The following is a 22,755-nucleotide window of genomic DNA, read 5'->3' as shown; positions in this document are numbered from 1 at the left end:
CAGAGATGCATCTTCCACCAGACCTTGGCGTCTTCCAGCACCATGGGTGAGACATGGCCACTCTCCCGGACAGCGTCACCAGCGAGGCACCTGTGCCCAGGACCTGCCCCACGGGTCTCACCCACCCATACCAAGGTGCCCCAGCCCAACCACGGTGCCAGGGTAGCCAATGAGGTGCCAGGGTGGGGAGGTGTGAGCCACGCCCTGCAGGAGCCTCTGCCAATGGGGAGCCCAGCAGCCAAGCCTTGCCTCACCCCATTGGCTGGGAGACCTGAGAGGGGCCTCCAGCACACGCAGGTGAGGCTTCGCCCACCACTCTCCGGAACCAGGGCAGCGGGGATGGGCTGTCACGTGGCGGCCTCGCGTGGTGGGCACGGTGTCAGCAGGCCCCTCCCACTCCGGGGTGACGTCACGGCTCTCGCGAGAGCGCTCACTGCTGCCCCTTGCGGACGCCGGTGAGCCCTGCGCTCGGGGCCCGCCCCCTCATGAGGCCCCGCCCCCGGCCGCGCCCAGCTCCTCCGGGTAGCCAATGGGAGCGTTGCTCCAGTCTCTTCCCATTGGCTGTCCCCCTGGCATGCAAATGAGCCTCGACGTCACTTCCTGGGACAAATCGAGCGCCATTTTCTCTTTCTGGCGGCTGATGCGGCGCGGGCGGAGGCGCGGGGGGCGGGCGCTGAGCGGGGCGCTGAGCGGGGCTCCGGCGGTGCCGCCGCCCTGGCGGGGCGCGCGGTGAGCGGGGCGGGCAGCGGCGGCGGCGGCAGAGGAGGCGGGGCCGCGGGGCGGGGCGGCGGGCGCGGCGCGGCGGGCGGGGGCGCGGCGGCACGGGCAGAGCCGAGGGCAGAGCCGGGAGCAGAGCCGTATCCTTGAGCGGCGGGGGCGGCGGCCGTGCGGGACCGCGGCGCGGCGGGCGGCGGCAGCAGGAGGAGGAGCAGGAGCACAGATCGGGAGGAGGAGCGGCGGGGGCTCCCCCTGCAGCCCGGCCGGGTACGTGCGGCGGGGCGGGGCGGGGCGGGGCGCGGCGGAGGGCGGGGAGCGCTCGGGGGCTGCGTGCGCTCGGCGCGGCGGGAGCTGCGAACATGGAGCGCTTTCGCCCGGAGCGACGAGACCGGACGGGACCCTTTCCCTGCCCGCAGCCCCCGCCGCGGCCATCGAGGGAGGCGATTAGCACCGGGAAAACGCGATGCCTCCCTGTGAGCGGCTGGTTCGCTTTTTATTTGCTAATTCCAGTCCGGACTTCAGCGATAGGGTGTGTAAGGAATGGGCCGAATAGGTTGTCTCGAAGTCTGTGGACGAGTATTTTTAATTACTTCTAGTGGATTGTTCTAATTTGAAGCAGTTTGTAGTAAAGTGTTAGCTTGGATGGTGGGAATGGCTTGCGGGCAGAATCAGCACTTAACCATCAGTTAATGGGATCAGTTAATGACAAAAGTCAGTGGGATGCAAAATTACGTTGACTATCCTTGTGGTACCTCAGCAATGCATGCATTTAAAAACAAAGAATAAGTTTATGAATAGTGTGTACAAACATAGCCCGCAGGATGCAAACCTTGAAAACCATCCAAATGTGCTTGCCTTGTGCTCGAGGGCAGGTAATGGGGAGTTTCAGTTGTCCTGGTTTGTAAACTAAATAAATGGCACGTGTTTGACTCCTGCTGCAGCGGTTCATAGTTCTGTATTGTCAAAATTACAAACAACTCACAACTGATAAAGTTCTGACATGTCAGTTATTGGGGAGGAATTGGTTGTTGTTCTTAATAGTTTTCAATTGTCAAAAGTAAGTCTTTGATCCCCTAAAACTGTAAAGACTTAAAATGAACTGCTTGTAAAGACTAACTCTTGGAATATATACTCTATATTCTAGAAATCCTAGTGCTGCTTTTAATAAACTTTCTGTTAAATTTAGATCAAGAAAAGGGGATTTCTTTAGCACAATATCTAGCCAAACTGTGGGTAAAAAATAAGGTATATTATAAGCTGTAAGAAGACCTGTAATTCCTATGGTTCATTTAATGAAAGTTTTGTAAAAAAACAACAACCCCCCCCCGATTATAGCAAATCTTCAGAAACGAGGAAGAGCACGCAGAATTTTGTAATACCTTTTGTTTTTCGATTGGGAGCTCCTTGATTTGGGTTAAATCCAACTGAACGCTGGTAGAGCTGGCTTGTGTTGAACACTTCAGTCCTTCTGCTGAAACCTGTTTCACTTCTGTCCCCTTGCTGAATTATTAAGGTTTTGTATTATCTGTGCTGTGGACTGTTCTGTGCATCTGTGAAGTGCAGAGTCTTTGGGTCATACCAAACCTACTAGTGCAGTACAAATGCAGTTGTACTTCCTCCTAGAGTAGCTGGGCTTGGTGTGTGACTCTTCTGCTCTCATACACATGGGGCTGATGAGTCCTGCAGGATTTGAGTTGGCTCCAGGCACATGCTTAGGTCACCTGGGATGAACTTGAATCCTGCTGGGTTAAAGTTCTGGCTAATGCCCAGAAGGGACTCCCAAGGGAGTCAAAGTGTTGTGTGAGTTAGTGCTCTAGGAAGGCTCCATGAGTTTGAATGGTGTTGTCCCTTCTTCTGACTAGTCTTGGATAACAGGGATTTGATCGTGTGTTAATGAACCATCACAATAGTTATTTAAACCACAGCAAGTAAGATTAGCGATCTAAATTCGTTTTGATTTGACTTGTTAGGCAAGATGCAGGTTGGTGTGCTCTATCTTTATCTATGTAGTGACATACCTTAGTGCTCTTCCTTGTGTAAGCAACTGTTGAATGATGGCTGTCTTTGTGTTGGGCTACGTGACCTTTTTAACGGGTATGTGATTTCTAGCCATGAGAACAGCAAAATTATTGTGACTTTAGAATGAGTTCTATGATTCCAGATCCCCAAAGGTTTCTGCTTTAGTTGCACAAAGAAAAGTTTAATATTTTTTTAATCTGAGAATTCTATCACATTGTACTTGGATAGAAATTGGAATTTAAGATGATAAAGAGGAATTATGTTGTTGACCAGAACTGCTCATGTTATTTTTTAATAAGGTATATTTTAATTTACAACAAGTTCAATAATAAACAAGAAGAATATCTGTTCTAATCAATTGACTGTTTTTCTTTCTGGGATCAAATCTCCCAAAGCTGTTAAAACACCTAGAGAAGTTGATAGGAAGCTATAAGCATTTCTTCCCTCTTCCTCCATAGGCTGGATAAGCTTTGATGGTGCCGATGTACTTGTAAATCTGGTTAGGTCTCTCTCAGAAGGCACAGATAAGAGTCCAGGAAGTGGAACCGACCATATAATATGTGGTTAAGCAGATACCCAGGTGTGACCTCTTGTAGGACTTGTAAGCTTATCAGAAACAAAACAAAATTGATGAGAGTAAAACTCCACATGGCCAAGCCGAACTCCCATTATTCTAGTCACTTTCTCAATGTCCTCCTCGCTGCTCTCTTTGCCACCCAGTGTTCCTGTGCTTTAGATTTTTAGAAATAGTAGATCACAGGCTCTCATTTCATTTTCAGGAGTAAAGCAGTTTTTACTGTTTTCTCAACCAATACTATCAACTTCTAATGACTTTACTGAAATGAAAATAATTCTTTATTGGTGCATATCAATTCTGATAACTGCTGAAATACAAACTGATAAACAAACCTTTATAAATATTCCCACCCAAATGTCCCAAAACCTGTAAGCCTTTATAAAGATCAAAGTCTTTGTAAAAATCTTTCTCAGTTACTAGATAAAATGTATAAAAACTAAGGCAGATAATATGAAAGGACAAAATACCATAAGCCTTTCATAATTTCCCTAACTATAAGCAGTTCTGTGAATAATGGATTAGTGAAGCCCAGCTTCCTAGGAACACATCTGGAGATCTGGCTTCCGTGTGGATTATCTGGTGTCTAAAAAGGGTTCCATTGCAGCTACTTTCTTGTGGGTCTTCTTAACAGTGTTTCTTTGTAGCTGCCTCTTTTCCTGAATACCTAGAAATGCCTGATTATCTGGTTTACTGGGTTTTGCTCGGAGTTTTCGCATGCACATTGAGGGCACATTTGTGCATCTTCCCTACTCCAGCCCATACCAAGTCTGTATTTAATTTGCTTGCAAATGCCTGCTTTCTGTAGGAACACGAATGAAAGTGGTGCTGATTTGATGTAAGGAAAAAAGCTCTCACTGTGAGCACAGGCTGTTACTGGGAGAGGTTGCCAGAGAGGCTGTCAAACCTCTGTCTGTGGAGATTTTTCAGGATCTGACTGGCCAAAACAGAGAAACAGAGTGCTCTGATTACAGTTAATGGCTGAGCCTGCTTACTGGAGGCTGGACTGGGTGTTCTTTTGAGGTCCTTTCCAAGGTGAAGGAGTATTGTTCTAAGGAGTAGGAGAAATAGGAACTTTCCATTTCGTGGTGACTTCTCACTTTAAAGAGGTGAAATATTAGTATTTTTGCAATTTTTTCTTAATGAGGAGAAACGACAGAAGATAGGTACTTGGTAGACTAGTGACTGACTACTAAGATACTGTTACCTTGTTGTTTAGGCTAGCCTTAAAATACTGCAGTACTACCGGAAGGAAAGAGTTGTATCTGTGATCTTTGCTGAAAAGCTGAAGGTATTTATATGTTACAGTCTATGGTAACAAATGTTGTAGAAATGAATGGAACCTGTAGTGTTGCATAAAACTTCAGTTTGTTGTATCATTATGGAGGTCTTCTCTTAAGAAGCAGCAAATACAGATTTATCTTTTCGGTAGGCAGCACAGTAAAAGGATCAAGACTCGGGCTAGAGTAACTCTGATTTAGTTTTAGTCATGTTGAATTTGCTGGCTAAGAATGGGATGTGTACCAACAAATGGTAGTTATTGATGGAACCAAAATGCAACTTAGGGCTTGAAGAATATCCAAAATACAAGAAAAACAAATTAGTAGTAAAAGATTATGGATAATAAACTGCATAGTAATCAGGGAATTAAACTGAGGGCTAGAGGGAATAAGCTTAGAAGGTTGAGATTTTGTGACCTTTGTGATGGGGCATTGATGGTCTAATGGATAGAGAGAATCCCAAGAGGGTAGATTTTAGATTAGATATTAGGAAGAAATTCTTAACTGTGAGGATGGTGAGGCACTGGAACAAGTTGTCCAGAGAAGCTGTGGATGCCCCATCCCTGGCAGTGTTCAAGGCCGGGCTGGATTGGGCTTTGAGCAACTTGGTGTACTGAAAGGTATCCCTGCCCATGGCAGAGGATTGGAAGTAGATTATTTTTAAGGTCACTTCCAACCCAAGCCATTCTGTGATTCTGGTGTTAGATGAATAACTTAAGAGCCTTACTCCCAAGCAGGTTGTTTAAATACCAACTGACTAACCTTGCACATGATTGCACATGGTGGCCTTTGGATTGAAGACCAACTACTTGAAAACTGAGAAATAACTAATTTTTATCAGGTTTCTTTTTTGGTGTTTGTGTGTGTTTTTCTTTCTTTCTTCTGGATTAATAATTTCCATCTCAGAAAGATTACTGATTAAGAAAACTTGAGTTACATGGATGTTGCATACTACACCATCTTTGTAGACTAATGTTTTTGTTTTATGAGCTAGACATGCCTCAAGAAAAATCTGCTTCACCTTCTTCAGTAGCATCAGTTGAAGGACTGAGATGGAGGAACGGTTTCCAGTGGTGCCTAATTTATCGAACCACATCTTCTGGCTGATCTGAGCATGGTGACATCCAGCCAGCTCTGTTGTTACCTGCAGTGGACTGTGGGGGTTGATGTGCATAACCTTCTATCACAGAGGGACTGATCATAAAGCTTTGACCAGAGACTAAGCAAATTCCCAGTGGACTTCACTTTAAAAAGATGATTTTTTGTCCTATTTTTATTCCTTGGACTTTAATAGAATGCCAGATCAGTTACTCTTGATTTATTGCATTCTTTATAGGGTCCTGTTCTACACCCACCCCAATGGTATCAGAATGTCTTCTGGACTTCCTGCTGATGAAAAACATTAGAAAACAAGACTAGCGTCTGTCAATGGGGTTCCCTCTCGACTTCTCTCTACACACCTTTCCTTTTGGGGGAGAAGAGGAGAAGAATAGTATGTGAGTTGTTTGAATTTTAATGACAAACTCCCTCAATTGTATGTTTTGTACATAAATTAAGGTTTGGGGGGATTACATACACAGTAAAAACCTTTTTAATAATTTTCGTGGGGTTTGTGGGGGGGGAGGGGTTATTGAGGCTTCGTTTGTAGCTGGTGTCTTATATGTGAGGGGATTTTGCAGCTGTTTACAGGAAAGTCTTGTCATCTGAGGCAAAGATTTTCTGTTGACAGGGATCTTGCTTTTTGTAGTCAAGTAAAGCTTTTCAAGACGTTTGAGACTTGTCAAGGACAAAGTGCTGTTTGGGGATTTTCTTTATTTTTTTTTCTTCTTCAGACTTGTCCTGGATGGATGAATTATTTAGAAATAAGGACTAAGGTGGTGTAAATGCTCCTGGATCCTCTGCCAGCTATTTAGGAACCAAATACCTGAGAAGCTCCCAGTGACCTTTTTCAGTGCAGGGTAGTTCTTTTGTATTCTGTGCCCATTTTAGTTTCTTGAATCTTAGTCTAAATTGCACTATGCTGTAATTTAGGAAACAGTTGACACAGCTGACAAAGGCACATACTTCTAAATCTAAGCCCATGGGATACCTGATCACTTTACAAGCTTGTACAGGAAATCTAGATTTTACTAGTAATTATATTTTAAGTGTGTACATACATGACAGCAGAACAACTTACCAAAGACTTCTCATCTTGATGCTAACATTCAAGGTGAAAGGTGTTGGATTTCTCCTTCCTGGGTGAGATGATAGTAATTTTCTGAATAGAACTTAATACAATTCTAGTGTTCATGTTCTTTTACAAAAACGCCACAAGTATTCCTGCCATGTAGATACAAGGAGATCTGAAAGAAAAACTTGGAATTTTATGTAGATAGAAGAAATATAAAGAACTTTTTCCTCAAAAATTCAGATTCTGTTTCCTTTAAGAATAGTCAAGTGATCTACTGGGAAATATTAATGAATCCAGTTCTTTGGCTCAAGAATTCTGGGTTTTCATATTTAAAAAATAGCATCTTGTCCTGTATCAGAAATAGTGTGGCCAGGAGGACCAGATTGTCCCTCCGTACTTGGCACTGGTGAGGCCACACCTCAAATCCTGTGTTCAGTTTTGGGCCCCTCACTAGAAGAAAGACACTGAGGTGCAGTAGCATGTCCAGAGAAGGATAATGAAGTTGGTAAGGGTCTGGAGCAGAAGTCCTGTGAGGAATGGCTGATAGAGCTGGGGTTGTTCAGCCTGGAGAAAAGGAGGCTCAGGAGAGACATTGCTCTCTACAACTACTTGAAGGGAGGTTGTAGACAGGAAAGGGTCAGTCTCTTCTTCCAAGGAGCAACAGATAAGAGGAAACAGCTTCAGCTTGCACCAGGGGAGGTTTAGGTTGGGTAATCAGAAAAACTTCTTCACAGAAAAAGTTTCCAAGCACTGGAATGGGCTGCCCAAAGAAGTGGTTCAGTCCCCATCCCCAAGGTATTAAAAGACATGTTGGTGTGGTGATGAGGGACATGGTTTAATGGTAGACTTGGCAGTGCTGATTCTATTCCATGTTGGTTTGGATTTTAGTTTGTGTTTTAACTGTTCAATGAAAGTGCCTGTGTTTAATTATTCCGTCACTTTTTTGTGTTTGGGTTGTTGTTTTTTTTTTCCTCAGGAAAAGTGCAAAATGTTTCAAATTCCTGTTCAAAATCTTGATAATGTCAGGAAGGCTCGAAAAAAGGTGAAGGACATTCTTGTGGATCTTGGGCTTGACAGCTGCAGGGAATCGTTGAAGGTAAAGCATTTGAAAGAACGTAAACCAATCTGAAATTTAAACCCTTGAAAAATATTTCACTTTCTAGTGTATTTATGATGTTCCTCTGCCATAGATCTTTATGGGTCTATAGATCTACCATAGATCTAATGAGTCACTAATTACTCATTAGTGACTGATCATATGCCAGGGGAGGAATTTCTTGTGTTAGTGTGTAGCATTGAAAGAAAATGTATTTCTCAACAGGATGTGTTATAGATTGGTGCTGCATATTCTCTGCTAGTAATGTTTAAACAGAAGGAACAGTACAGCCTCAAGAAAAACACCACAGACTAAAGAACTTTTATGTTCTATGCAGCAGCTTTTCATTTTTTTTTAAAAATTGTCGGGATTTCTGAAAACAGCCTGGCAATTAAACCCAGTAATCTCGTTGCAGGCCTTTAAACTTTGTGACCAGAGAAAAATACCAAAACTGTTTTACTGAGTTGTAGTTTGGTTTTGCATCTTAAAAAGTATATGCAAGTGTACTAGGGAGATTAAGATGAACCTAGTACCATTGCTGCCCCTTCCTGGAGAAAATTCTATGCAACAATCAGGAGGAATGCACACCGGCAGATTGGCAAGCCTAATACCAGGAAAAGTGCAGACACAGTAATACAACTAGATGACTAAACAGTAGTATATTTCAGTGAGCTACTGCACAGTCTTTTTGGCTTTTTATTCGTGACTTCACCTTGACCGCAGTCAAGAGTTTGGATTGCTTCTGTATGGTGGAACTAAGGTAGGTTTGATACTCTGTAGGACTGCTGTTATGTCTTTTGTGGTGGTTTTTTTTTGAAACTGTATAAGCAAATGATTGGAAAAAAAATTGTACATGCATAACTGATTTTGGAACATTCTTGGTTATTGCAGCTGAACAATGTTGGATGTATCTAAATGTCATAATAGCTCAGGGAAAATTGTAATGTCTAGTAATTTCCATTTACTTACTGTTTTTATTGTGTTATGTTTTGTTTTGTAATCAATCCTCTAACTCAGAACCTGAGTCCGTCTTTACTGAAGTAGAAATGTTTTGATGGTGCCAGGATTTTACTGTGAAAATGCTTGCAGTCTCTTTGATTGCAACATGGACTTTATTGGTGAATGAGGAATGAGGTGTTTTGTATTTGGTTGTTTTTTTGGGGGGGTGTAGTGTGCATTAGTGTGCTTTTTATTGGTTTTGCTTCATTTTTAGTAAATGGTGGTGGTGGGAAAGCCAGCAAACATCTCCGTTTCGGAAAAAGCACTGAGATTTGGGCCAAAAAAATACCATCTTAGGGTTTTTTGCAAATAATTCTCCCTTAACCAAGTTCATAATTTTAGGGATTTTTTTTTTTTCCAGGTAATCTGGGGCTGGTTTTGGTACAACTTTAGCAGCAGGAAGAATGGTTTCTAGAGTTTGATTTGTACTTGGCTCATATGATGATGGTATTTTTTTTTGGCAATATAGGGTGTGTGAGGTCTTAATAGAATGGAATCATAGAATGGCCTGGGTTTGAAGGGACTTTAAAGACCATTTAGTGGGAAGTAGCTAAAGCTTGTTTGTTTTCTCAAATACTGAAATTGAGTTTTGGGCTCCTTGTGAGGAGGCTGGACAATTTAGGAAATGGTATGAAATGATATGATAAAATGTGACTTTCCATCTGGTCTTAAAATTGGTCTTACACTGTTCTAATTAGGCATGATAATGGACAGTAGTTTGTGAGGAAGATGATGGATTTTCACGTATGACTAGTATCTCTTTGTAGCTTAAAGACCAAATTAGTTTTTAGCTACTGGGAAGAAAACATGAGCCTTTTGTGCTAGATTACTAGTTTTATTCTCCAAGTAGTGTGTTCAAGTACATTGTAATGTCAGAGGTTTTCCTTTAATAAACTGTTTTAGCTTCTCTAACATACTGTGATCTTTAGGGCCAAGAAGATGATCAGGGGATCGAGCACCTCTGCTTTAAAGACAGGCTGAGAGAGTTGGGGTTGGTCAGCCTCAGGAAGAGAAGGCTTTGGGGAAACTTCATTGCAGCCTTCCAGTACCTAAAGAGGTCTTGTAAAAAGGAGGGAAAGGGACTTTTTATATGGTAGTGACAGGACAAGGGGCAGCAATGGTTTAAGTTGAAAGAGGGTAGGTTTAGATTAGATGTTAGAAAGAAATTCTTTCCTTGGAGGGTGGTGAGGCACTGGCACAAGTTGCCCAGAGAAGTTGTGGATCCCCGTCCCTGGCAGTGTTCAAGGCCAGGTTGGATGGGGCCCTGAGCAACCTGGTGCAGTGAGTGGCATCCTGCCCATGGCAGGGGAACTGGAACTAGATGATCTGTAAGGTCCCTTCCAACCCAAACCATGTTGTGATTCTATTCTGTGTCTTCATTTAAACTATAAGCTCTTTATCTTTTGTTCTGGAAAACAGTGATGGTTTTAATACAGAAGAGAGAACAGTTCTTAGTTTAAGAATATTTTTCTCTTTAATGTAAAAATACCCACTATACATCAGGATTAGTCAGGCTTCTCTGGGGGTTTTTGTTCCCTTCTTGTTACCTTTCTGATCTGTTTTTCTCCCCTCCTGTGAGAGAGTGAGAAATGTGGGAAGGGCATAACAAGTTAGCAGACCTCTGTTTAAACCAAGTGTTCACAATAGACATTTGCACCTTTGACTGATTGTATTGATAAGAATGGTTACATTTGTCATTAAATATTTCTCTGTAAGAAATAGCTGTTGCAGCAAAATTGTCTAGATGTGTATTATCACACACATTTGGCTTGTGGGAATGTGGTGTTTAAGTCTAGGAGCCTCAAACCAGAAATGAAACATTTTTTGGATAAGCCAGAAACTTTAAGAAAACTCTTTTTAGCAGTGTGTAATTTGCTCCAGCATATTTGGCCGAAGAATTCTTAGTAAATCTCAAGTCTCTTAATTTTCTCTATGAAACGTAGTTCTCTGAAGTTCTGGGATTACTCTTGTTCCATGCAAGAGTTCTTTCTAAGGTGTTTCTGGTTTTTTTTATAAGAAGGTTTGGCTGAAGGGCAAATAGATGACTCATTTAGTGTCTAGGTGTTGATTAGATGGAAACGGATTTGTTTATTGTTGCCCTGAGCTTTTCTGGGTTCTTGTCAGGCAAACTTGACTGTTGAAAAAGCTAGAAAGCTTATTGCAAACTCAGCTACATTTTTCTAAATTCTTGGATAATGTAATTTAAATCAAATTATCACTGGCAAGATGTTCTGTCTTGCTGTAATTTGTTAAACACAAAGGAATACTCATATTTGCAAGGACAGGAACCTAGTGCAAACAGAGCCTGCATGAAGTAGGATTCTGTATTTTATTGATTGCTAGAGGCTTTGTTTCTCTTTGTTGCTTGGTATATCCTCTGCTGATGCTAAATTTCACATAAATACTGCATGGGATTTTTTTTTACCATGAACTATTAGGTTTATGGATTCCACTTCTCTTGTCAGGTGATCTGAACTTAAATGGTATTTATTATCTGCTTCTGCTGTTCCAGTGGTGTTTGGTGTAGAATTGAAAACATCTAGTTCTCTCTAGGTATCTGCGGAATTTTGAGTGAAGAGTGGTTTGTGAAAGGGAAGGAGAATGTGAGGGGCAAAGCGATGCTGGTTTTCTGTGGGTAAAGCCTGGATTCGTAGCCTGTGGTTCATCTAAGGCTCTCTGGTCTGCTGTTGGAGCTAGCCTAGGGTCTTCAGAAACGCCTAGGAAACAGGAATCTAGTTCGGTGTGTGTTTTTTTTTTTTTTTTTAAATTAAGTTTGTGTTTGGATATGTGCGGGCCTTAGAAAACTGAAGACGAACTTTAGGATTTTTAGGGTAATAGCTGGCTTTGGCTTGAGGAACATAAACTGCTCTGATGGGTTGATTAGAAGAAAGCTGTAAGGAAAGTTGCTTCCCTTGACACAGGTGTTCCAGACATGATAATATTGTTACTTTTATAGCTTGAGGAAAAGTAGTGCAGCTCTTGGAAACAAGCTTCTGTGAATGTCTTTTGTTTTTCCAAAAAAGTATAGCAATGCTATGAAGATTTAATACTAAAATCTGTTGCAAAGTAAAGCATTGTGGTAAGTTAATAAATGGAAGTAAGCAGTGAAATATTACAGATGTAGGTGGAAGAAAGTAGAGGGGGAAAATATATTTCAGTGTTCACTGTGAACTTGGCTGGAAACAATGGAATTAAAGTGTAAATATTTTCACTCCATATATTATTTTCAGTAACTATGAAATGTTCAGAATTCCTGCTCTATTGCCAGCCAGACATATGAACAAATATTTGAGGTAAAATAAATCAAAGAGTGGTCAAAGAAGTAATTTCTTTTAACTGAGTTTTGGGACCTATATCTGAATACTGTATGGATTTCTGAGTCATTCTCTCTTTATGTGGGTTTTCTTTTTTTATTTTTCCTTATTTTCTGTTGAGAATTTCTTTATATTTAAAACAGACTGCAAAAGCAGATTATTTCTTTGTTTCCATTTTTCTTTTAGAATCTTCAAAGTTTTGACGCAGGTGAAAGCTACTTTTATAACACTTCGTGGAGCGATGTCTCTCTTTGGGAACCTGTGGGTAAAAGGAAAGTATGTATAAAATTTGCGTTAGAAATTCTGGGTAGACATGTATGTGGAGTTGCTGAATTTTATAATTTTCAGAAATTGGAATACAGTTTTTTATGGTAAAAAAATAGCTTTAAAGTTTTTTTTCTAAGTGCTATTAGTCAGGGAATAATCTTACATTTCCCTGTGTTTTTCCCTGTTATGTGTCTGGTTATAAGGACTGCATGTCATTTGCTGTTTTTAAGGTTATAACCTTGAGTATCAGTATTTAAGATGTCACACTAATGTTCTGCTTTTTTAGCCTAATTTGATGTGTAGTATTAACATGTTCTTGTGTACAACATGGCTCTTGTTTCATTGGAAGGGTGAAAATGAGATTGCATAGATGCAAGTGGATTAAGCTGAAATTATCATTGGTGGCTTGGCCTAGGGTGGCAGTGGAAGACTATTTCCAGTTAGATTTGTGTATGTGAAACAGCTTTTAAAACATCTGCCTCTACCATCTTTAAAACAAACTAAGGCTTCGAAGTGGAATAGTTGCAGCCCCCAGCACACAGGCTGAGCAAACAAAGCCACTCAGTCTTGGCCAAGCTGTCATTAAGTAGAAAGTGATCCCTTCTGCCCATCAGGACCCTTGTCTGCTTTGTCTCCTATTTCTCCCTTCCTGAAGTTGTGTTCACACATTTAAGACTAGGGGTTGATCTGTTCACATGACTTTGTGGATGAAAGAGTCGAATGTGACGTTTGTTTGACTGGGGACACATTGTGTCTAGCCTCTTCCCGCCGCTTCAGATAAGGCTTACAGTTACCTCCAGTAAAGACTACCTTTAGTTTAGGGGAATAGAATAAATCCTGTTAATTGTTATGATGGTTTCTCTTTTTCCCTCCCCTTTTTTATTTCTTCTTTATGCGCATGAAAAACATCTTCTGTTATCAGGTCTGCTGGCCCCATCCAGCATGTTATCTGAGCTCTGGTCTTGCTGATTTTGTCTCTTTTGCCTTTTCCTCTACCTTCTGACTAAAGAAAGAAGTTCAGTGTTGGGAGGTCTGTGTTAGATGAGCAAGGAAGGTTCCCCTTCCTCCTCAAACGTGAAATAGGGAAGAGTAGGATGAAGATAGACCGAGTGAAGCTTATCTTCCTTCACCAGTGCTTTAGGCAAAATGATTTCAGTGAAAATGGAAATGTGCACTAGAGAGGGAATCTTCTTTCCTCCCTATTGTCTGGAGGGAGACAAGGCAGAGAGACCTGATCGCTTACCAGAAGGGAGAAATATGTGTCCTGACTCAGCTAGTCAGCATGACCAACTGTGTCTGTATCTGTCCAAAAAACAAGATTGGAATCTGATCGATGAAATTCAGTGCAGAGATGGTGATATGTTGCTGTGGAGCAGATTTGCCAAGCAGTCTCTTTTGGTTACTAAACTTGTTTCTATCCATTTTCTTTATACAATCATGGTTCTTTGATATATATCATTCACATATCATGTTGCCTAGACTTTAGAGAGAAGACGTGGTCCTTCAGGATGCTCTGTTCCAAAGTTGTTGCCATAAGGGGAAAAGAAGTTGTTTGAGCTACACTGGAAATTCAGTAGGCTGGAGAAGATACCTATTTAAATGAAGTTGGTGGTTTCCAGCGTTAGTACTGCTTTTAGGGAGACATTAACGGTTCGGGAAGAACTTCAGTTCTTGGAGGCTGTTCTGTCTTTCTGCATGTCTCTAGGTTGTGGGGAATGTGAGACTACACAACGGAAAGAGTTACTATGTGCTGGGGTATGTTCTTCGGAGTAGGACTAATCAAGTTTTCCTCAATATCTCTAATAAGCCTTTTTTTGGATACCATTTTGTACAGTTGAGGGTTGTATTGGTCAATCTCTAATATGCTTTGTTTTTCCTGAGGGGCTTAAAATTCTTATTTTGTCAAATTTTCTATAAAACTGGGATGGACTGGTAGACTGTCGTAGCACTTGTGAACAGAAAAGGCAGATCAGATGAGTATGCAAGGAGAACATGCTGGCAAAATTATTTCTAAGATGTCTTTTTTTGTTCTTTTGTGAAGTCTCATAATTTTTACCTCCATCAAAAAAACCGGAATGAACTAAGAAGACATGGAACATATTTCCCTAGACTTATCAGTATGCAGGCACTGGGGCTGCTCGATACTTGTTTGAACATCATTGCTACAGAACAGCAAATTAATTCAGCAGTTGGACCTCTTATCTGTAGAGTGTTCTAACAGCATTTGTTCAGCATCTAACAGCAATTGTTCAGACTTTGCAGGAAGGAAACACTGACACTATGGTACAAGTTTATGAGGACAAAAAGACCCAAACCAGAAATGGGGCAGGGGATGGAACTAAGGGGTCAAGAGGCCCAATATTTTAAAACATATAAGTTTTTCTAAGCCTTGGACAACCAATTAAAATAAGCAGTCACCTCTCTTTGTCACTTAACTCCTTCAGAAGTAAGGTGCATCTTTTAATGATGTTCTGTATGCTTCATTAGTTCAGTAGTGTCAGTGGCCTTTCTCTAGGCAACATACTTTAAAAGTAAGATTGATGCATCTTCTAGTTTTCTCTGTTGCTGTTTACTAGCAGCTGGGATTAGACACCGAAAGTGTCTAAATAGAAGATAATTCAGTGATACCTTAGCAATGTACTTCTTCAGCAGCCTTAGCCAACCAGTGGCATTATCTGACCCCGTCCCTTGCATTTGGAGCTTAGATTTTCGTTAGCATCAGGTCATTCTTGTAGTACTGCTAGTAGATGACTATCTGTTATCTGTAGATGACTGACTATAACCTCCATGGCTATATGAAATGACAAAAAACCAAACCCTGCACATATTTCGTTACCGTTCTTCATAATGTGTCAGTGAGATATATGTGGGTGATCTAACTAGGCTGGATGCTCTACTGGCAGCACAGCTTGTTCCCTTTGGATTCATAAGGGGCAGAAATCAACGAGGTGAAGAACACATATAGAGGGAACAGAGAGATTCCACTAGATGTCTGAGGGGGCACATTTGTCACATGGATGTTGCTGTTATTCTGTAGTTTTTGGCAGAAGTTGATCAGAAGTTGGTCAGAAAAAATGGTTGACAGGGTAGCAGTTTTTCAGAAAGAGCAAATAATGTTCACATGGATACAAAAAGTCATGCCATCATGTGACATATAACTGAGGGACCAAACCGCTGCTTAGTGGAAGATAGTTAGGTATATTCTTATACAGTTAAAATACTTTCCTGAGAAGAATCTGTAGGCTGTATACTGAGTGTGCTAGAGGAAATTTCTGAAAAAAATTACTATGATGGGATGTCCAGTTGGTATGAGACAATACAAAGAGGACATTGCTGCTTTTTCGTAAAAGGGGGTTTTTATTCCTTTCTATTATTATTTTAGCTCTAAAAGAATGTTCTTAAAAAATTAGTCATTTTTGGCTTTGCTGGGAAGGTACTTCTGGAGAGTTTTCAGGGAAGAGTAGGCTAATGAAATACAGAAGAAGGATCCTGCCTGTTCTCTCTTCTCTCTCTTTCTCTAGTAGATGAGAGCTGGCCCTAAACTAAATAAAGCTTTAAAAGTGTCATATTAAAAGGGCTGCTATTCCTAATTGCTAAGGCTTAACCTCCTGTGTATGGTGGCATACAAATTCTTCTTAGCTTGTTCTGTGATTCCCATCTTTAAAAACGGGCTTCAGAATTACTTCTTTTGAACTGGGGTAGAAATGAACTCACTTAAGGCTTCTCAATAAATTATAATGAAGCAAAGTGGGCACAGATGTTTCTCTCTTTAAGTATGTCATCTTTAAATCTGCTTTTCAAAACCAGAAGAAACTGAGAAGATACATGCTATATGTCCAGTGAAGGCATTTTTGACAGGTGATGGTGCAGACTTAGTTTTAAAGAGATAACAGCAATGTAGGAATTGGCAGTTTCTAAGTGGTTGTTTTTGTTTTGTTTGCAGAGATACAGAACAAAGCCGTACTGCTGTAGCTTATGCAAGTTCTCATCAAAATTGCTTACTTCATTCAAGAATCACTTGCATCGTTACCATGAGGATGAAATGGACCAAGAGATGGTGGTTTCTTGCCCAAAATGTGCGTTTTCTTCTCATCCCAAAGTAGTAGGAAAACACATCCGGATGTTTCATTCATCTAATAAAAGAATACAGAACTATACAGTCAGCATTTTGGATGGCATGAAACAATTTAGGACTGACATCATAAACTTCACATGTCTAAAATGTCATTTCACAGACACCTTATATTACAATATGAAGAAGCACGTGCTGATGAACCATTTTGAAAACTTAGTAAGTATATATTTTGGTGAGAAACCTGACGACAGTACAGCAAATTCAGTTGAGTACTACTGTAAAAAGTGTAACGCTTCTGCAAACAGCCCAGATTCTTTAATGTATCATGTCTTGACAGCTGAAACACACCGAGACCTAGAGAACAAACTTCGGTCTCTGATTTCAGAACATATTAAGAAACCTGGACTAGTGAAAAAAATGTCTATTGCTCCAAAGCCTCTCCAAGGTGTGACAGTGGCTGCTCCATCTGCAGGGCCTGCCGTTGTCCCAGCAGGTTCCGTCACAGCTCCAGCTTGCATCCAGCTTTCATTTCCACAGAATAATCAAAACCAGAGTGCAGTGCAGCCAAAAGGAGTTCAAAACACAGTTGGATCACTGACTGTTCCAAGTGCCTCTGGTAGCCTTCCACATACAACTTCTGCTCCCGTCGTTACGCCGTCACACGTCGCTCTCGTACCCAGCAATCCTCCTGTAGGTCAGAACATTAGTATTCAGCCATCTCCTTCCCAGCCTATCATTGTTTCTCATGGGCTCCCTCTTAATCATTCTGTTGGGACCATAAATAGAACTGTGGCCCCTGCAGTTCTTCCTCTTAATCAACCTGTCAGGCCTGGGCTCTTTCCTGTTAATCAACCCATTGGTACTATAAATGGTCCAGTTCCAGCTGGAACACTACCTATTACTCAGCCCGTCGGCCCTGTGAATCGACCAGTTGTACCAGGAGTCCTCCCAGTGAATCAACCAGTTCCTCCAGGAGTTCTCTCTGTCAACCAGTCGCTTGGGAACATGAATAGACCCATTGATCCCAGAGTCTTCCCTGTGGCACAGACGGTTGGGTCAGGTGTTCTCCAACTTAACCAGCCTGTTGCATCTGGTGTGGTTCCTGTCAGACAGCCCATTGGACCTGGGTTTCTTCAGCTTAACCAACCTGTTGCCCCAGCAGTTATCCCAGTAAATCAGCCAGTTCAACCTCCAGTTTCTCAAAACGCAACTTTTTTGACTGCAGGCTCTATACTGAGGCAGTTGATTCCCACTGGAAAACAGGTTAATGGTATACCTACGTACACACTATCCCCAGTTTCAGTTACTTTGCCAGTACCTCCTGGTGGTGGAGTAGCAACTGTTGCACCCCCGCAGGTCCCCATCCAGCTCATGCAGTCTGGGTCGGTGGCTCAGCTGTCCCAGTCTCCAGCCGGCGCACCCTCTCCTCCCATGGTTCTGACCTCTGAGAATGTGTCCTTACAGGCCTCCCCTCCTGGTCCTGAAACAAGCCAGGCTATCAGACAGGCCAAGCAGTGGAAGACTTGCCCTGTTTGCAATGAGCTTTTCCCATCAAATGTCTACGAGGTGCACATGGAGGTGGCCCACAAACCACGCGAAGTAAAAGTAGAAATCCCGGAACCTGACAAACTTGCAGCTTGCGCACCCTTTCTAAGGATGACACAAACGGCGATCAGGTGTTGTGCCTGTAAATGTTTTCTCTGTGAGGAAGAGCTCATGAAACATCTCTTCATGCATGGCTTATCTTGCTTGTTTTGCACAGGTACTTTCTATGACTTAAAAAGCCTCGTGGAGCACAACAAAACCAGACACAATGGCAGAAAGCAATTACATGCGAATTACAGCAACAGAGGATTTCAACTGGTTTACGATGGTCAGGGTAGCCTGGTGTTTCCACACTTTGATTTCAATACAATGTTACCAAATGAAGACATGGGTGAAAGAGAAGTACATTTGGCAGTTCTTGTTGGAATAAGTTCAACGATTCTTGTCCCTGTTTACATCAAAGTGAAACCTCAGACAGCAGAAGTGAATAGGAGATGCACCAGAAAAATGTTTACCTGTCCCTTTTGCTTAGGTACGTTTGCTGGTAAAGAAACCTATGAAAAGCATTTGAAAGAGAGGCATCATATAATGCCAACTGTACATACAATTTTAAAGTCTCCTGCTTTCAAGTGCATCCACTGTTGTGGTGTGTACACTGGAAATATGACTTTAACAGCTATCGCTGTACATTTGCTCCGCTGTAGAAGTGCTCCCAAAGACAAAGACACCAACTCAAGCCTGAAGATGCAGCTTGAGCGTACCGAGAGGAAAGAGCTGCTGTTTGTGAATGGTGAAAAGCACGTTTCTGTGATACTGAAAAGAAGGCAGTCGGATTCCTGCTTTGTTGCAGAAGACCAAAGGAATAAGGAACAGCAGGCTCTGAGCTTAAGTGCTGGCATAGCTCTGTCTCCAGAGAAAGAAGTGAATTCAGGGGTAGTGCCTTTCAAACGACAAAAAATTAGGACTGAGGTGAGGAAGCTTCCTTCTAGTGAGGATCTTCGCTTTCTGGCGGTAGATCCTAATCAGTATGATCACAATTCGTATGAGGCGCAAAAACAGTTCTTGTTAGACTATTTTCACAAGAGGCCATATCCTTCTAAAAAAGAGGTGGAATTACTTTCCTTGCTGCTATATGCGTGGAAAATTGATGTTGCATCATTCTTTGGAAAAATGAGGAATAAATGCTTGAAGGCGATAAAAAATCTCCAGCCATCTGTGCTGCTGGGTTTCAGTATGTCTGAACTAAAAACTGTTAAGCACAGTTTGATTTTCAATGATGAACCATTAAATGATGAACCATTAGATACATAAACAAGCTTTTTCTAACAGCTAAAAACAATCCATAATTGCATACTTACCAGTTTAGCAGTTTATTATATTATTTGTTTTAACTTGCAGACTGACCTGTTGAAGGGTACAGTAGTACAAAAAGTATCGTTCAGTTGTGACTGTTCTTGTGAAAGGCACACGTAGTTGTGTATTTGAAAAAGCTAAAACCTTCAGACGTACACATCTGGAATTTGTTTTAGCGTTTTACTTTTTCTGGAGTAGTGTTGTGGGGTTTGTTTTTTGGGGTTTTTTTTGTGAATTTTTTTTTGTTCCACTTCATTTCCCTTTCTTCCCCTTCAGACTCCCCTTACACTTTTTATACCACCATGTAAAACACTTGTCCTGTTAAAAACAAATTTTATTTTTCTGCAATGTCGTCATCTTCTCTCAATAATAAAATGTGTAAGTTGGTTAAAATACCGAGGTAAACTATGTGAAAAACATGTATGTGATTATTTGTGTTTTTAAGTCCTCCTGATTCTGAAAAAATGATTGCGGCCTTTCCATTCGTTGCCCCTTCAAATTCCCAATGCGCTGGTAGCAATGGCAATCTTTTTTTTTCTTTTTTTTTCCTCCTCAATCAAAATACCTGTGCCATTTAAGTCTAGTGACTTGTAGTTTCTTCTGAGTATTAACGTGGTGAGGATTGAGGGGCTTGCAGGTGCCTATTGAAGTGTTATAATGAACCGACTTTAAATGGTTATTATCTGTTAAAAAGATCTTGCTAACAAGAAGTGTTTACTCTTTTTATTGGTGTTGAAGCCTGGTTGTTTAAATACCTATTGTTCTAGGCTTGGTAGCAGCATTTGTTTTATTTTCTTTTTCAAAAAGAAGAGCTGCTTTGGAGAGTGTCAGGTTGCTTTGATACATGGAGTATATGACTTCTGTGCACACCACTTACCTGTAGAAACCCTATCCAAATATCACCAAAATTTGGTGAAAAATCTGACTTTTATTTTGAATTACTGTTTTATGAGGTAGGAACTGAGCAGAGCCTCTTCCCCAGCAAATTAGATCCCTGGCTTGAAGTCCTTTGGATGAGAAATTGTACAGACTGAAACTGGATTAATTAGTAGCATCAAGACTTTAAACTGTTGAGTACCTGAACCAATGATATTCATGTAGTGGTTGTTTTTTATTAGCCTATAGAGAGCATCAGAATAGTATAAAACTGAAACAGACTTATCTTCAATGTGAAGGAACATCCCTGTTACAGATCACAGAAAAGCTGTTGGGAAGGTTCACTTGACTTGAAGCATGAAGTGGTGGCCACATTGAGGCCTTGTTGAGTACTGTCCTTTCTTTCTGGATATGCTTGTTTTCATCTGGCTTGTCAAAGAGTGCCTCCAGTCTTAATTAACAGCCAGTTACATAATAAATGACCTGTAAGATGAATTATTTTTTCTTCTTCCTCTTCATCCCCCTCTCCCCACCCTTTTTTCTCAGAAGAAAACAGAAGAATTCACTTGGTGCCAGTGTTTGTTACAAGGAAGGGGTGATATGCCCAAGCTTATTTCTGTTTTTTAAAGTAGTGATCATACTTTTGCCCAGTGCAATAGTTTTTAAAGCAGATGCAGAATGTTTTTACTGCTGTTTCTGAACAGGTGTGACATTTTTAGCAGAACTTTCTCCCTGAGGTTCTATAAACTGTTTGGAATTATATTTTGGATAAAATCTTAATATTTTCATATCGATTAGTTCAGAGACTTTTAATGTATTTAATGTATTTAAAGTATGGTTACTAGAGAGGATCTGCTGTTTGGAAAAATGTGGTGCTTTAATAGCAGGGTTAAACAAGTATAAGCACCATTAATGGGATCATCCACACGCCCCACCCCAAAAACTGACAGTGATTAAGAAACAATGTGTTCTTACAGTCTAATAATAACTCATTAAAAAAAAATTATATTTGACCATAGCACAGTTCATAAAACTTTCCAAAGGGCTTTGAGTGAGGAAGAGAGATGCTCCATAGAAGTTCTGAAATGTAGGCACTCATTCTCACTCTTATAGCCTTGGTCCGGTGAGCCCTGTCATCTTTGGGGTAGTTCTGCTCGTATTGGTGAAACTCCAATGGAGGAATTTGGCAGCATGCATCTGGGGAAGGCTTACCATGAGTGATGAAAGATTCTAGCTGTAACAGCATGGCTGTGGGGAGCTAAGAAGTTATTTCAGGGTTCATCCACGCTCGAGGCGCCAAGGGAACAGTGCAGTCTTACCAGAGTTTTTCTACATAGTATCCAGTATTGATGTTAAGCATTTTATTTATTGTACTTTGATTTCACAATTTTAAATAAACCAGATTTCTAACTTTCTCTTAGGTATGTGTGCAAATGATTACCTCTCCTCTCCCTTCCCCCTTTTAATACATTCAGAGAACTTAATGTGAACGTTTCTTTTGGTGCAAAAGGCTGTTAAAAGAGACAAAAGGAAAGTAAGACGTAGAACTTAGATCCAGACGCTTTAGGTAGACCTAAGTGCATGATAGTAGTATCTTTTTATTATGTCATATCCTGATAGCTACATATTTTCCTAGAGACTGATTCTCTTAAATCTTGGTACTAATTTGCTATCACTGAATGCTCCTGCTCTCATTGAGTGAGTACTGTAGAAATAAAGAAAAAACAGATGAATTTTGAAAATGGTGACTGAGAACACAGTGTGTGGTCATGTTTTTCAGGAAAGCCAAGGATCTTGAAATCAGCCAAGATATAAAAAGCAGTGGCTTTAACTAAATTAGGCTGTACGCTTCTCATGTGTGAAGTAATTAGGTTAGAAAGTGTTAACTCTGGGAAGATACTATTGCTGCTGTCTGGGGCTCCACGTCGGCAGTGTGGTAGATACTCTCCGGCACTTTTCTAAGGACAGGGCCTCATATTTCTGGGATGTGCTGTCGGGAATGGAAAACAAAGGAGCTGCCCTCTGCAACAGACTTGGCGAATACAAGCCCTTGAAGCATATGGATGAAGCTCTCTGATACACTGTAAAAGAAACCCAGTTGGGAAGAATACTGATTGGTTTGCAGGATGATTGTAGCAAGTAGTTGTTCCTTATGGGACTGAAAGAACACCAAATACACCTACGTATATTCTGCTTGTCACATGTATTGGTCTGGAGAGTCATCCATGTCTGAGAAATATTTTGTTGTGGCATGAGTTTTGTTCTTGTGAAATAGCATGATGACCTATTATTTCAATATGTAATAGGAAGGTTTATTATTATAATGTGACTTGGTCATGTTTCTTCTGTATATGCCTGTGTGCTGGGAGTTAAGTTAATACTGTTTGGTAAACTGTCGTTTTGGAAGGGCCAGTAACCAAAACACCTTTGTGATTGGTTTTCTGTATTGTATGCTTGTGTAGAGTGT

At 41.1% G+C, this 22,755-nt stretch overlaps 1 protein-coding gene across 2 annotated transcripts; it reads left to right on the top strand.

Annotated features, from left to right (window-relative positions):
• Positions 1–830: 830 nt before the first annotated feature.
• ADNP2 (ADNP homeobox 2) lies at positions 831–21,703 on the top strand. Of its 2 annotated transcripts, none has more exons than XM_027721516.2 (5): positions 831–984; positions 5,927–6,082; positions 7,740–7,859; positions 12,359–12,448; positions 16,383–21,703. In XM_027721516.2, exons 3-5 carry the CDS (start codon positions 7,752–7,754, stop codon positions 19,368–19,370), a joined length of 3,186 nt encoding a protein of 1,061 aa, XP_027577317.1. In that variant the 5' UTR covers positions 831–984; positions 5,927–6,082; positions 7,740–7,751; the 3' UTR covers positions 19,371–21,703. The 2 variants fall into 2 exon arrangements, with proteins under 2 accessions (XP_027577317.1, XP_027577316.1); XM_027721515.2 differs by having other exon boundaries at positions 5,927–6,086.
• The last annotated feature ends 1,052 nt before the right edge of the window (positions 21,704–22,755 follow it).

Source organism: Pipra filicauda, unplaced genomic scaffold (assembly GCF_003945595.2).
Source record: "Pipra filicauda isolate LSUMZ 115617 unplaced genomic scaffold, ASM394559v2 scaffold155_size1731166_pilon, whole genome shotgun sequence".
NCBI classification, from domain to species: Eukaryota; Metazoa; Chordata; class Aves; order Passeriformes; family Pipridae; genus Pipra; species Pipra filicauda.
Note: the sequence above shows the minus strand (reverse complement) of the source record. Positions and strands in the feature narration are given on the sequence as shown.